The sequence below is a fragment of the Medicago sativa genome, chromosome 7 (assembly GCF_051527215.1).
Source record: "Medicago sativa cultivar Bolivia chromosome 7, Bolivia_mono, whole genome shotgun sequence".
In the NCBI taxonomy this organism is placed as follows: domain Eukaryota; kingdom Viridiplantae; phylum Streptophyta; class Magnoliopsida; order Fabales; family Fabaceae; genus Medicago; species Medicago sativa.
The window spans coordinates 88,734,491-88,749,499 of NC_140755.1; the positions used below are offsets into that span (position 1 = coordinate 88,734,491).

General features: G+C 35.6%; 1 protein-coding gene across 1 annotated transcript; it reads right to left on the minus strand.

The window, feature by feature from the left end:
• Window positions 1–1,271: 1,271 nt before the first annotated feature.
• LOC146909904 (protein STRUBBELIG-RECEPTOR FAMILY 2-like) lies at window positions 1,272–7,216 on the minus strand. Its single transcript, XM_085723055.1, has 16 exons — window positions 7,019–7,216; window positions 6,788–6,932; window positions 6,519–6,645; window positions 5,951–6,019; window positions 5,775–5,840; window positions 5,064–5,135; window positions 4,482–4,553; window positions 4,282–4,347; window positions 4,140–4,205; window positions 3,705–4,045; window positions 3,185–3,456; window positions 2,829–3,094; window positions 2,577–2,727; window positions 2,006–2,127; window positions 1,761–1,917; window positions 1,272–1,681 (listed from the first exon to the last, which is right to left on the minus strand). Exons 2-16 carry the CDS (start codon window positions 6,879–6,881, stop codon window positions 1,499–1,501), a joined length of 2,124 nt encoding a protein of 707 aa, XP_085579181.1. The 5' UTR covers window positions 6,882–6,932; window positions 7,019–7,216; the 3' UTR covers window positions 1,272–1,498.
• Window positions 7,217–15,009: the final 7,793 nt, after the last annotated feature.

Below are 15,009 nucleotides of genomic sequence, written 5' to 3' on the forward strand. Positions count from 1 at the left end.
ATAAATCCTTTAAATTTGAGTTTTGTAACAGATTGGTTATTTAAGTTATTTTAATTACAAATAAGTCTTTTAAGTTTGTAAACGTTTTCGATTTAATCCTTCTACCACATCATCCTTTGGTTAATAGAAGGACTAGATCGAAAACGTTTATAACCTTAAAGGACTATTTGTGAACAAAATAACTTAATGACCAATATGTTACAAATCTCAAACTTAAAAGACTTATGTGTGACCTAAATAACTTAAAAAGGATCAATTTGTTACAAACCTCAAGCTTAAAAGACTCATGATGTAATGTAACCATAATAATTTGATCTCTTATATATTAAATAATACCGAGTGATAATTTTGTCATTTCATCAAAATGTTTTTAAAAAATGTTATGTAAATTCTTAAGTACATCAGTTTGGATTGGTATCACTATCGGAATCCAATAATTGTTTGCCTTTAAAGTTATTTTAAAATAAATTAACATAAAATATAATATAACACTGAATGTGTTAACCAAAATATTATTTAAAATGAATGAAAGATCTCTAATTTAAAAATTTAATTAAGCACTAATATCATAGATGTAAACAATTTCTAAGACAAAGATAACACAGTATTCTATAAAAAATTAAAAAAATTTAAAAAAAAAACTCAAAGTCAAATTATTTTTTGTTTTTATAGGCTATCATAAATAGTAGTAGTTCATAAAAACAATTTGAAAACAACTTACGAATATTATATAGATTCAACCAATCTATCATTATTGAATAGTTTCTTTTTCCACCAAGACATACATAAAAATTCAAACAATCTATCACCTTTTGTTTTGAAGGAGGATTAGGCTCACTCAATTTTCATAAAAAGCTCACTTAATTTTTTGAATAGATTATTTTTTGTCTCAACCTTTTGTTTACTAGAGAAAGTGATCCTATATTCCTATTATACAAAGATAGTAAAATCTAATTAAGGATAGTTCAAATATTATTCAAATTTAAATTCTCTTTAACCGAAATTCATAAAACACTTGAATCAAATCTTTAAATTAAATTATATAGTGTTTAGATATTTTAAACTTCTAAATTACTTCATATAGTTTAGCCTTAATTATAAGCAATTTTTCAATTTTTAGATCTATTGAACAAATGATGTATATGAATATGACCACATCCATCGGTCATTTCTTATCGTGTTTCACTCTGGGAAGCCATATCCCTATTTATTTATTTTAAGTGGAAATAAAATCATATCTTCCATATTCAACAAAAAAAAAAAAAAAAACCTTTGCAAAATGCTCATATTCGTATTTCTTATCCTTCCACAGGCGACACAAGCCATTTCGTGTAGTAGGACTATTTAAAAAAAATATCATGTATTTCTACCAAAAAAGAAAACTCATGTAGCAGGACTGCACAGATGGCTATTTACAGGGAAAAAAAATTCTAGCTCCAAATTTCTAGCTAGTTAATGTTGCCCAGTTGGCTTCTACGTTACACACAGATGTTGTCCATCAGGCTGATAGGTGGCTGGATGTTGGCGAATTTACAAAGCCTGTGTTGGCTGAACAGAAAGAAGACTTCTCAAATAGATCAGCACCATCTGCTACACCACTCTTTGCAAAGTTGAACTCTTGGGCAAAAGATATAAGAGAGTTCACAACTTCAGACATTGGGGGACGGAGTTGTTTTGAAGGCTGTACACAAAAGACTCAAACAATCATTAAGTTTTTCAATTTCTTATTGAGTTTGAATTATAACATTAGGTGCTAATACCTGCATACAGAAGGAGACGATATCAGTATAACCAGAAAGAGCCTTGGATGACAAAGTTGTTTTGATACTGGGATCCACTATCATTTCCAAGCCCACATTATCACGAAGCCTGTGGGAAACCCATTTCGCCAGATTTTGCTCTTCCCTTGGCCTGGCACTGTAATGAATTGAAAGAAAACAATATCATCATTGAAATGAAACTACACTTGTATCCTTTGTAAGAGAAGAGACACTGAGAAGCATACCTATCGAAAGGTTTCCTTCCTGTTAACAATTCCAGAAGCAATACCCCAAAGGCAAATACATCTCTCTTTCTGCTGAGGTCAGGTTGAACATAGCCTCTGTCTGCAGTTGTAGTCTCAGTAGCCTGTTTCCAACAGCCACCAAATTGATCAGTAGTCTGTCTCCAATAATTATTAAACGGGCATATTTAAGAAGATTGTTGTCAAGCTTCTGATTCAGTCTGCGACAACAGCTGGTTTATGCTACATTGAGGTTTAACTGTGTTGTCTTAAATAATTTTTACCACCTACCATTTTAATTTCTAATAATTTTTTATTTGATACTGATCTATAATTTTTTAAATCACCTCACTTTCCTTTTACTTATACCCTCAGATTACATCCTTAGCTATTGTACCTAATAAAGTGCAACCCCCTTCAGGCTTCATGCCAGAACATTTCAATCGGTGTAAGTTATGAAAAGAATCAGAACTTAAAGTTAAAACCACCCAAAAGATAATAGAACTTCTGGTAATTAAACTATTGCTCAATGCCAGTTACAATTTAAGCCACTAGAATCTTTGCAGTGACTTACTGGAACTTTAACTTGATTGCTCTTCATGAGTGGTCTCAAAATAGCCAAACTACAGTCACCAACACGAGGCGTCAAATTTTCATCCAGTAGAACATTGTCAGCCTTCAAGTTACCATGGGCGACAGGAGGGCAGCATGCCGAGTGCAAATAGCTGAAAACATTTCCATGACTTTTTAGAATTAAAACAGCATTACCTACAATTCTACTTTCATATGAACAAGTCTAGAATTTTAGTGGCAGCATGGAACTTACTCCAGAGCCTGAGCAACACCTAAAGCAATCCGAAGACGTTGAATCCACGATAGTGGTTCACATGCTCCACTGTGAAGGGCATCATTTAGAGTTAAATGTCCAAAGTAATCGTAAACAAGAAGATGCTCTCCATGCTCAAAACAGTAACCATTGAGTGCTATGATATTGGGGTGCTTCAGTTTGGAAGCCGTGCAAACGACATCCAAGAACTTTTCCTCTTCTCTGTAAGACAGACCCACCATGTTTATGATCTTCACCGCGAAATTCTTCAACAAAACAAAAAAAAATGTCGCATTAATTTGAAACCAAAACAAGATACAAAGAATCAGTGTTTGAAAAATAGATTAAGATTATACTTTGCCATCAGGAAATACAGCTTTGTAAACAGGACCAAGAGATCCCTCTCCCAGAAGGTTGCCTTCATTAAAGAAGTTAGTAGCCAGCTGAAGCTCCGCTATGGTATAAATTTTCGTCCTTCCAGTGGATCTGCCTCTTTTGGAAAAACTTCTTCTTGATGTTTCCTCCACATTGCTATGGCGCACGAAAGGAAATCTCATTGGACCCAAAAGAGATGCAACGTTAACAGGTGGGAGTAGTGGCATGTCGTCTAGTTCAGCAGAAGAGACCTCTATCACCAAATGGAAAAGAAAAAAAAAAAAAAAGAGCGTGATTAGCATTAGAAATGAATTCACAGAAATATTAATGGCATCCTAACTCAGTGAGGTAGCTAGTTGATTATTACACACAAAAAGTGAATTTCCAATACAATCTCAAATTCATATTATTTTTCAAGATTTTATCAAGGTCTTCTCAGCAAAAATGACTAAACAGATTATAGACTGCCTCACTATGCATATGCTTTTCTGTATAAATTACCTATGCTTGCACTGGTTGGATGAGAATGCAAAGAGATATCCTTGCTTTCTGAGTGATTCAAGTTCTGGCTTTGAGGATGCAGTTTGTTCAAACGGATTGCAACAAGGAGTGCCACACCTGCAGCCACTAATGTTCCTCCACCAACCATAAGAACAATTCCTCCAGGACCTAATTTTTTCTTCTTAGGCTTGTGCTCACTTACTACTGGAGGAGCATAGTTCTTGATGGCATTTGCATTAGTTGTGGGTGGATGACTAGTATTATGTTCAACGGATAATGTCTCCGACGGAGCAGGCCATGGAGGAGAGTTGTCCGCTGCATGGAATTTATTCCCAGCAATCCTATTTTAGAGTGGAGGGGATGATTACTTTCATGTGTTCACTTTTGTTTGATGAAATAAAATATGGTGATCAAACTCAATAGTTGTTCACTAACCATAAATTTTTTATGTGCTGAAAATGACGTGGAAGAAGGCCACTAAACAGATTATCTTGAATGTTCCTGGCAACACAGACAAATAAGCAAATAGTAGTAGAACTGTAAACATATATTGGGAAAATGTTAGAGATAATCCTACAAATCTGTAAGTGGGAGTTCGGCAAGGTAGGCAACTGATCCAGTAAATTTGTTGCTATGCAAGAACCTGCAAATAAGCACCAATTTCAGGTCAAACCAACAGACCCCTATACAGAAAAGATCTTCCTTTCAAAATTGAGTATACGATGATACGTAAATCAAGTTTAGCGAAAAATAAGGCGTAGAAAGGAAGAAATTTACAGTCCAGCAAGATTTGTCAAGGAACCAAATGATCTTGGTAGATCTCCTGAGAAGTTATTGTATGAAAGGTCCCTGAAGAAAGGAAATCACCCTTTGTGAGGTTCCATTTAATGAAATTTGAACAAAACAGTCAAAGCATCTGCATTTTGTTAATGTCATTTTCTCAAAACCTAGTCAGTTCAAATTTTCATTACACAGTCTTATCTTATCACATCCCTTTAAATCAGGGAAACATACAAAATATTATATTTTTATAATCGATGCCTTTCTCAGGTGCTTTTCAACTTTTTTGTGTCTTCAATAAAATATAGCAATAAAGAGGAGTACCTATCTATGTTTTGGTTTTATTTATTTTTTATTTGAATGATTTACTTTAATATATTAAATTTTATATAGTTTTAATGTTACACATATTATTTGATCCTTATTTGGAAAAGTTCAGATTGCATTCATGGTTTGCTTTCACAGATCCAAAAAATTTCAAGGATTCAAGTACCTAAAAGTTTTGTACTGGTTTAGTCACTTATTCATTTTATTTAAATCGTACTGTGATATCAAAAAATCCAAAAGAAGAAGCCATACATTTCTTTGAGATTATCTAAGCCAGTAAATACGTCACCAATGGGTCCAATTAAGAAATTGTGGCTTAAATTCCTGCAACACAAGATAAAAAAGATGATTGTACTTGCACAGCTACTAGTAAAGCGGCCAATCATTATAATATATCACATGCTCAAAAGAGAGGAAAAAATATAAACATTTTATTTTCAACTGATAAAGACATTATGGCATCATGAGATACAGTAGTCAACCCTACTAGTGAAAAAAAGGCTTTAGCTGTTGCTGGTATTATAATGTTTCCCTGTATTATCATCATCTCTATTAAACTTGGTCTAAAATCAATATGAACATAACTATTCAACTGGTATTCTGATCCTTAGAAATACACTTGCAAGTTGTATATAACTCAGTCCTTAAATATTCAATATGATTTCATTTCACTCCTTTAACTATCTCTGGTTCGGCATAACATGGAATGAGTTTAAATAATTTATAAACCTAATCATGTATCTAATTTAAATCAAGGAGTGAACTTCAAGCTATGTTACATCACATCTCCAAAGAAAAAAATTGTGCGGCATAATTTTGCTCAAATAGTTACAAGAAAACAAGCATTCTGTCTGCATTAAAATAATCACAAGAAAAACATAGTGCTAAAGAGAGAAGTATGCCTATCACCAAGCACAAAATTCAGTTATGCAGTGAACAAAATGAGAAGAACAGTTGTCTTACATATTTGTGACATTGGGGGGTAAACCAAACGGTATTTCTCCCACTATGTTATTAGAACTGACATCCCTACAAAAACCAAAAATATGGAAACAAGTTAATTAATAGCATAACTTGAAATTCACATATCCTAATATAAGAATCTAATACTAATGCCTTGCAAAATCAAAAACACTCACAGCTGTTGCAAATTCCGGAGATTATAAAGCCTGCATAGACTCCCAGTGAGGTCTAACCCTTGAATGTTTCTGCATTTTGACATAGAACACGGATAACAATTATCAATATCATTAGGAAAATGCTAACAAGTGCCCTAAGGGCATTGTTTAAGCATCTAAAAGTAGCAACTTTTGCATTGGAAATTGTACGGTTATGAATTTAACATGTGTTGGACTTGTATTTTCAAGACATAGTTTCTTTTTGTGGGTTCCTTAAACAATGATCTTAGGGTCTAACTGATTTGACTTACTTAAGCTTAATTACTGGCATAATAAGCACTTAGAAAATTGTTTGAGAGAGCTTATGAAACCATCTCATGACATGTTCATAAGCTGTTTTCAGCTTATTTCCATAAGCTCTTGAGGATAACATATAAAAACAGTTTCACTTTGTTTTATCTTTTATATATAAATAACTTAAACATTAACACTTATATATGATAACCACTTATGCTATAAGTCCTTAATTAAGCTGTTTATCAAAACAATGTCTAAGTAAGAAATATGATGATTGAGGTTGGTACATTACATGCTTATAACCGACGACTCAGAACAAGCAACACCCGTCCAAGACTCCTCACAAGGATCACTACCGTTCCATCCTCGAAGCGCCTCCGAGTAATTCAACGCCCTGTGTAGATCCTGTAGTGCCCACACTGTTCATCAAAAAAAAAAATCACAAGAAAATTAGGGTTCACTAAAAGATCCAAAATATCCACAATCAAATTAAATGGATCATAATTTCAGGATAACAACAAAATTAGAAAATCCAGATTCTGGAACAATTATCAAAGTTACCTTCGGGTGAATGAGTTAACGCCAAGCTCTGAGAAATCAAAATTGAGGAGAAGAGAACGAGATTGAGAAGCAGGTAAAGGAAGTTACGAATCATTTTTCTGAGAATTGGAAGAAACTATTAACAATGCTCTTAGTTCTTCTTTTCCTGAAAAATACACAGAGAAATAGCATAAGTGAATTTTCATTGCGTTTTCATTGGTTTTCGAAGTTGAGAAGCAAATGTAGAATTACCATGTGTAGTTTCTTGCGAAGAGAGGAATTGAATGGAGTTGAAGATTTTGAAGAAAAGAGGAAGAAAATGGAATCAAGAATCGGAGGAATGAAACTGTGACGGTGAAAATGGTGTTTTGCGGCGGCGAGAGTTAGTTTCCGGTGAAAATGGTAACGGAGTTTGTTATGCGGGAGAAAGACGATTCAACAGTTTTGGTTGGTTTTTGGCGCGAAATAAAATTGTGGGATTTATTACTGTTATCAGAGTTTTATTGGGCTTTTCCAAAAAATAATTCTCCTAATTATTGATTTTTTAAGACAATTATCCAATTATTACGTTAAAAGCTATTGCATTGATTAGAAAAATGTTTGATAAATCCTTGAAATGTGATAAAATAAAGTGAAAGTGAAAAATTATAGGTCACCATGCATGTACATAATTACACTACCGGCATACATAAATTAAACGACGATATAGTTTAACATAATGATAATAAACTAAAGCAAGAGATGAGATATTAAAAAATCATAAAAAAAAAATAAAAAATTCATCTGTGGTTTTCACAATCAGTGTTACACGCGTACGTTTCACAATCATTTCTCCAACGAAATCCACATCAAACATGAAACTTGAATAATCTCAAATAAGGAAAACACATCCCAAAAGAAAGACAATATTGATCATTATTTAACAACTCTATTCCTCCTCCTTGTATGTTTCACGCAAGTTTGTTAGGGCATTGTTCTGCTTCTTTATCACTTTGATGTTTGGATTACGCTTTGGCTCTTTTACCCCAAGATACATCTTCTCCATCTGCGAAACATTATTAGTCAGAATGTGACATTCAAAACAAACAAGAATCCTCTTCAAAAAAAAAAAAAAAACTAGAACAAGAACAAGAATACCTTATGATTGCGTGAATGTTCCACCTCTTTATCACTTATCCTATGGACTTCTTTCCTTTTCTTTTTAAAATAACGCAAAAACAAAAATTATTCATTTAAAAAGAAAAAGAAATTAATTAATTCTAACAACAAAAGAAATATATAATTCATCAAGAAATAGCTACCTTGGAGAAAACTTCTTTCGCTATTTTTTCATCTTCTTTAGCAAGCATGTTCTCCTCTTCATCACGCTTACGCTTCATCATAGATACTAAATCTGTAGGTTTTATCAATTCTTGTCGGTCCTGTGTAAAATTAAAGGCATGCAGTGTTACGTTAAAAGCATTCAATTCTGTAACAAAAAAAAAAACATTCAATTCATACTAACAAAGAAATGTGATTTTTACTATACTTTCAACTTCTTCAAGTTGGCAAGTGAAGCAACATCATCCAACACTTTCTTGGAGTACTCCATTGTTTGAGAGAGAGAGAGAGAGAGTTTCTTTAGAGAGAGAGAGAGAGTTTCTTTAGAGAGAGAGAGTTTTGGAGAGAGAGAGGGTGTATTTTGGAGAGAGAGTAATGAAAAGTAGTAGTATTTATAAATAAATTTTTAACGGTCACAAAATTAGTTTGTTTCAATTGCAATTTAATGTTAGTTGAATATAATTAGGGAACTAATAGTTAGTTTTAAGATTAAATTACACCACTCCCCTCTTTGAAAAGAAAAATTTATATTCCCCTATAAAATGCTTGAATTACAACCCCCTTTACTAATAATTAAATATGCACTACACTTTAATCTATTTAAACTTAAATAAATATGTTTATGATATATACTAATTTTGAACCACCATTTAAGAAAAATAAATTCATGTCTTTATAATTTAAATGTCAATGATAATTAAATTTAAATATGTTGCTATTAATTTTATATTTTAGAGTATAAAATTAAATTTTAAATAACCATAATTTATTATCGTTAGTAATTTTTCACATATTTTAATTTTATTTTGTGCTGTTTCATATTTTATATTAGGTTTTAAAACTATGTGTTAATGAAATTGTCAATAAAAAATAGCAAAAAATATATTGATTATATTAAAATAGACCCACAATGCTCTCTTTTTTTCCAAAGTATGTTAGATTATTATTTTTTTGTTAGAATATTAGAAATAAAAAAAATATTGAGGGATTAAAGTGTAGATTTTAACATAAGAAGGGAGTGGAATGTAATTCAAGCTTCTCTTAGGGGAAGGGAATGAAATATTTTCTAATATATTTTGAATGAGAGGGGAGGGGAGTATATATATTAACATAAGAGGGGAGAAGAGTGTAATTCAAGCATCTTTGAGGGGAGGGGAGTGTAATTTACTCTAGTTTTAATTATTCCTTAGGTCCCTAAACTATTTGGAAATTTTTAAATAAGTCCCGAAACTATAAAAAAATTGTAATTATGTCCTTAAACTATTTTATTTTCTTTAATTAAGTTTTTCCGTTAAACAACAGTTAGTCAAAGTTGACACAAGATCTAATAAGTTACCTAAACTAATTTGTTATTTGTAAGTAGGCCTATCAACTTTTAAATCATTTTCTTAAAGAAAGAAAGAGTTAAATCATTGAAAGTTGATTTACACACACACACACACACACACACACACACACACACACACACATATATATATATATATATATATATATATATATATATAAAATTATTAATAACAACCCAAGGGATAAAATGTCTAGAGAGAGTGTGTGGTCTGGAGAGAGAGCGTGGCGGTTATCCTCGTCACCATCGGGGACAACCGCGTCGGTATTCACTTTCACCGGAAGTAAGGTACTATAGGGGGACGGGGGCCAAGCGGGGTGCCACCATATGGGGGGATAGGGGAGATGGACCGATGTGCGACCGCGAAGGGGAAAGCGCAGGAACAGGTGGACAGGCAACATGACAGGTTTCAGGAGGAGCAGCGACATGGAGGGTCAAGGGATCGTCGACAAGGACAGTCTAGGGTTAGGGCTCGTTTTGACTCGGCAACTCGGTATGGTTCAGAGGATGAATTTGAATTCGGTAATCAGGAATTGACGCAGGATGGGAAGGTTGTGATCCAGTACGTTCGACCTAGTAGGGTTAGAGATCGCGATGGCTTGACATATGATGATGCTCATGTTTTTCAGCCGCGTCAATCATTAGAGAAATACCAGGAGAAGGATGTGATCAGTTGTGAGTCTAATGGTCACGTAAAACAGGTGCAAGTCAGAAGAGCTGTTGTTGATCACGTTCAACAACATTAGAAGTCACGCCGATCAGTTTCTCGCAACAAGGAAGTGGCTCAACGTGAGGCTGATGGTCGCGGACAGCAGGCGCAAGTAAACAGAAGTGCTGTTGTTGGTCACGTACAACAAAAACATAAGCAAAGCAGGTCTACTTCGCGCAACAGGAAAGATGCACAACGCGATCAGCCAGATACGGTGAACACGAATTTTGTTTCCTTTTATTTTACAAATGTGCCGCATGATATATCATATATTTCTCTGAGACAAGGTTTTGAGGTTTGTGGTGTTATGGAAGACGTCTATTTGGCACGGAAACACAATGTAAATGGTGGGGTTTTTGGCTTTGTCCGTTATAGGAATGTGAAAAATGTTGATAAACTCTTAAAGGCGGTGAATAATGTGTGGTTTGGTGATTGGAGGGTGGTTGCTAAGGTGGCTAGTTTTGATAGGTTTGGTAATAAGCGTGGTGTAGGAAAGGAGAAGGGAGAGGGAGGAAAAAATATTGAGGGAGAAAAAAGAAAGGTCGTAGGTCAGAATGGTTTCGAGGGAGAAAAAAGAAAGAATGGTTACGAGGGAGAAAAAAGAAATGATGTAGGGTATGCGCAGGTTGTACGTGGGGAGGAGATATGTGGTGAAAAGGTGAGGAGTAGGGTTAAGAGCGGAAAGGTGGCGGTGAAGGAGGTCGTGAAAGAAGGAAAGATGTATGTTCCTAAGTATACTTCATCGGAACAAGATGTTTTATGGGCAGGTAAAGGCGTGGTGGCTACTGTTTTAAATGGTGAGGCAATACATGTGTTACAACATCGGATTTTTGATGCCGGTTGTGAAAAATTAGATATAATTCCCATGGGAGCTGATAAGGTACTTTTGCGAATGGAAGATGACAGAGATGTTCATAGTATTCTTTCAGATGCTGCTGAATTTTTTAATAACTTTTTCTCTAATTTGGTAAATTGGAACAAGGACTTGGTTGTTCGAGAAAGAGGTGATTGGGTGAGAATTTATGGGGTACTGATGCATGCGTGGAATGTAGACTTTTTCAAATTATGTGTTTATGATTGCGGTCGACTGCTGAGATTGGATGATTTTACTTTGAATAAAAAGCGTTTTGACTATGCACGAGTATTAATTTCTACGTCATCTTTGGATATTATTAAAAGAGATGCCAAGGTGTTGGTGGATGGTGAGTTACTTGATTTTTCCATTATTGAGGAGTGGGTTTTTGCTTTAGGGGAGGATGCTTGTTTAGGTGAGGAGGAAGTGTCTCAAACTAATGATGAGTTTGAACATGATGTCCATAATGACATGACGGCTAGTGGGGACGTTGATGTTCTTTTAAATCATCTTTCAGAGGAATGGCAGAAGGAGGACTCAGCTAATACCAATCGGCCTCCTGTTGGTTTACATGTTCATGAAATGGCGCAAGATTTAGCTAAGGCTGCAACAACTTTGGCGACTCACCCAATGATGCGTCATCATTGGTGGAGCAGATTTCTACATCCGTTAACATTGAGAAACATTGTGAGGGTCCAGGCGGAAAGCAAGTGATTGATTTAGAAAGTGCACAACATGCTACTGCTCATGTTTTTATTCCAACTGAATCTGAGGGTGAGGTAAGGAAGGCACGCACTTCTTCTTTTGGTGATAGGAAACCAGCAAAGTGAACTACCTCTTGTCCCCCAGGTAAAGTTCATTCTGGTTCGGCTGGCCCTTGGAGCTTGGATTGGCTTGTTAGACACAAGCAAGATACCATTGGTGAAGTTCGACATATACAATCTAAGAGCAATAACGTATCTCAATCTAGTGTGCCCAGAGTCTTTAAGAAGAAAGGAAGTGGTTAAATTCGCCATTGTGCACAAAATTTGAAACGAATTGCAAGACTTTCTGAAAATGACCGCAGAGAGGTTCTTCGTGCATTACAGAAAACTCATAGGCGACGTAAAGGGGACTCTCGGGTATCCAAAGAGAAGGTTAATGGTAATGAATGTTCTTTGCATAGTGGTTCGCAGGTGTCAGTGAATAATGACTGGACGAATTGGTTTGTTCTCCATGGAAATGATAAGACGTTGTCAGATGATGTTAGGGGGATGGGAAATACGGTGGGAGTGAATTTTAAAGGTGATAAAAATAATAAGTTTGATGTGTTGTCAAGGGCAGGAAAAAAAAAAGGAGGGAGATGGGAATGAGGGATAGGCCGTGAGGCTGGTGTGAGGTGGTGGGGGGGGGGGGGGGGGGGGGGGGGGTTGGTGTGTGTAGTTGTGATGAAGATTATTTCTTGGAATGTCAGGGGGTTAGGTGGGTTTGAAAAAAGAAGGGAGGTGGGTCAGTTGGTGAGGGATAAAAATCCGTTCATTCTTTGCATTCAAGAGACGAAGTTGTCAGTTTTTGATGGGATGGTGTGTAAGTCTTTTTGAAGTGATCCAAATGTTGATTTTTCTTATCAACCTTCGACGGGTGCTTCGGGAGGTTTAGTGACGCTTTGGGATCGTACAGAGGTTGAGGTGTGGACATCAATGCGGTTTGAGGATGTTTTATGAATTCAAGGATGTTTTGTGAAGACTGGTGAAGAGTTCACTTTGTTCAATGTTTATGCTCCGTGTGATAGTTCTCGTCAACAGGCTCTTTGGCATAATATTGCTATGCGGCTGAATACTTTACCTGATCATATTGTCTGTGTTTGTGGGGATTTTAACACTGTTAGGAGTATGGAGGAACGCAAAAGTGTGGGAGGGGCCATTCCACATGCAGGTAGCGCATATTTCAACCATTTTATTGGTGATAATGTACTGGTTGACTTACCTCTCCAGGGTCATAATTTACTTGGTTTCGGGGAGATGGGAAGTCTATGAGTTGTCTCGATCGTTTCCTGTTATCAGAAAGGTGGTGCTTGACGTGGCCAAATAGCTTTCAGTTGGCTTCGTCGCGAGGTTTATCAGATCATTGTCCTATTCAGCTTTGTATTGTTGAGGAGAATTGGGGTCCTAGACCAGTGCGTATGTTAAAATGTTGGGAGAATTTCGCTGGTTATAACGAGTTTGTCCGTGAGAAGTGGAGTAGTTATCAGTTGGAAGGGTGGGGTGGCTATGTGCTGAAAGAAAAACTCAAGTTAATTAAATTAGCCTTAAAAGAGTGGCACCAACATCATTCAAAAAATTTACCATCTAGGATCTCAGCTTTGAAGGACTGTATTTCTATCATCGATTTGAAGGGTGAGACAGAGGTGCTGGAGGATGAGGAGGTTGAGGAGCTTCATGGGTACTCTGAAGAGTTGTTTTCGTTATCTCGGATAAATTATAGCATATGTTGGCAACAGTCGCGGATGCAATGGTTATGTTAAGGGGATGCGAACTCAATTTTTTTTCACAGTATCATGTATAGTAGAAGACGCAGGAACGCTATTCAGTTTAATATGGTGGATGGTGGGTTGGTGGAGGGGGTTGACAATGTTCGTTCGACTGTGTTATCTCACTTTGCTGCTCACTTTCAACCTAGCTATGTTGTTAGACCTATTATGGATGCTGTTAATTTTCGGACTCTATCTTGTCGACAAGGGGCTGGTTTGGTTAAGCCTTTTTCGATGGACGAGGTGAAGGATGCTGTGTGGGATTGTGCTAATTTTAAATGTTCGGGAGCTGACGGTATTACTTTCGGTTTTATTAAGAATTTTTGGGATATGTTGAAGGAAGATGTGATGCGTTTTTTGGTGGAATCCCATAGGAACGGAAAATTGACCAAAGGAATAAATAGCACATTCTTAGCGCTTATTCCCAAGGTTGATAATCCGCAGCGATTGAATGATTTTCGTCCCATTTCCTTGGTGGGTGGCATGTATAAAATATTAGCAAAGATTCTTGCGAATAGGCTCCGCTTGGTGATTGGTTCGGTAATTTCTGATTCTCAGTCTGCTTCTATTAAAGGTAGACAGATTCTTGATGGAATTTTGGTGGCTAATGAGGTAGTAGATGAAGCTAGAAAATGCAATAAAGAGCTGATCATGTTTAAGGTTGATTTTGAGAAAGCGTACGACTCCATTGATTGGAAATATTTGGATGAGGTGATGGTGAAAATGGGGTTCCTGACACTTTGGCGTAAATGGATTAAAGAGTGTATTGGGACAACGACAACCTCGGTATTGGTAAATGGTTCTCCAATAGATGAGTTCTCTTTGGGAAGGGGATTAAGGCAAGGTGGCCCCTTGTCGCCTTTCTTATTTCTTCTGGCAGCAGAGGGATTTCATGTTTTAATGGATTCTTTGTCTCACAACAATTTATATAAAGGTTACACGGTTGGGAGGAACGATCCGGTGGTGGTGTCTCATCTTCAGTTTGCGGATGATACTTTAATGGGTTAATACCCCTTTTAGTCCCTGTAATACGAGAGAATTCCGGTTTTATTCCCTGTAAAAAAAAGTTTAGATTCTGTCCCTGTCATTTCAGATTCTTCCACTTTTGGTCCTTCATTTAACCACGTCAGCAGAATCTGCACACGTGGCACGCTGACTGTGTAATTTTTTTCTTTTATGATTAAATTTATTTCCATGTGGCTTCTCTTTAATTTATACTTGTAAAAAAAAAAACATCATTAAATTAGAAATCCAGAAAACCCCAAATCTTCATAAATAATCCCTAAAAATCCAGAAATTGTATTTCTTCATCTTCTCCTTTGTCATTTCATTATCTTAAACAAAAATTCTTCCACCCGAATTTAATTTAAATTTGATTCTTCTTCTACTTCTTTGATTCTTCTTCTACTTCTTTGATTTGATTTCATTTACTTAATCAAATTCGATTTTCGGTCTCGATTATATTGTTTAGATTAATTGAACCAACCCAACCACACAAAGAATTGAT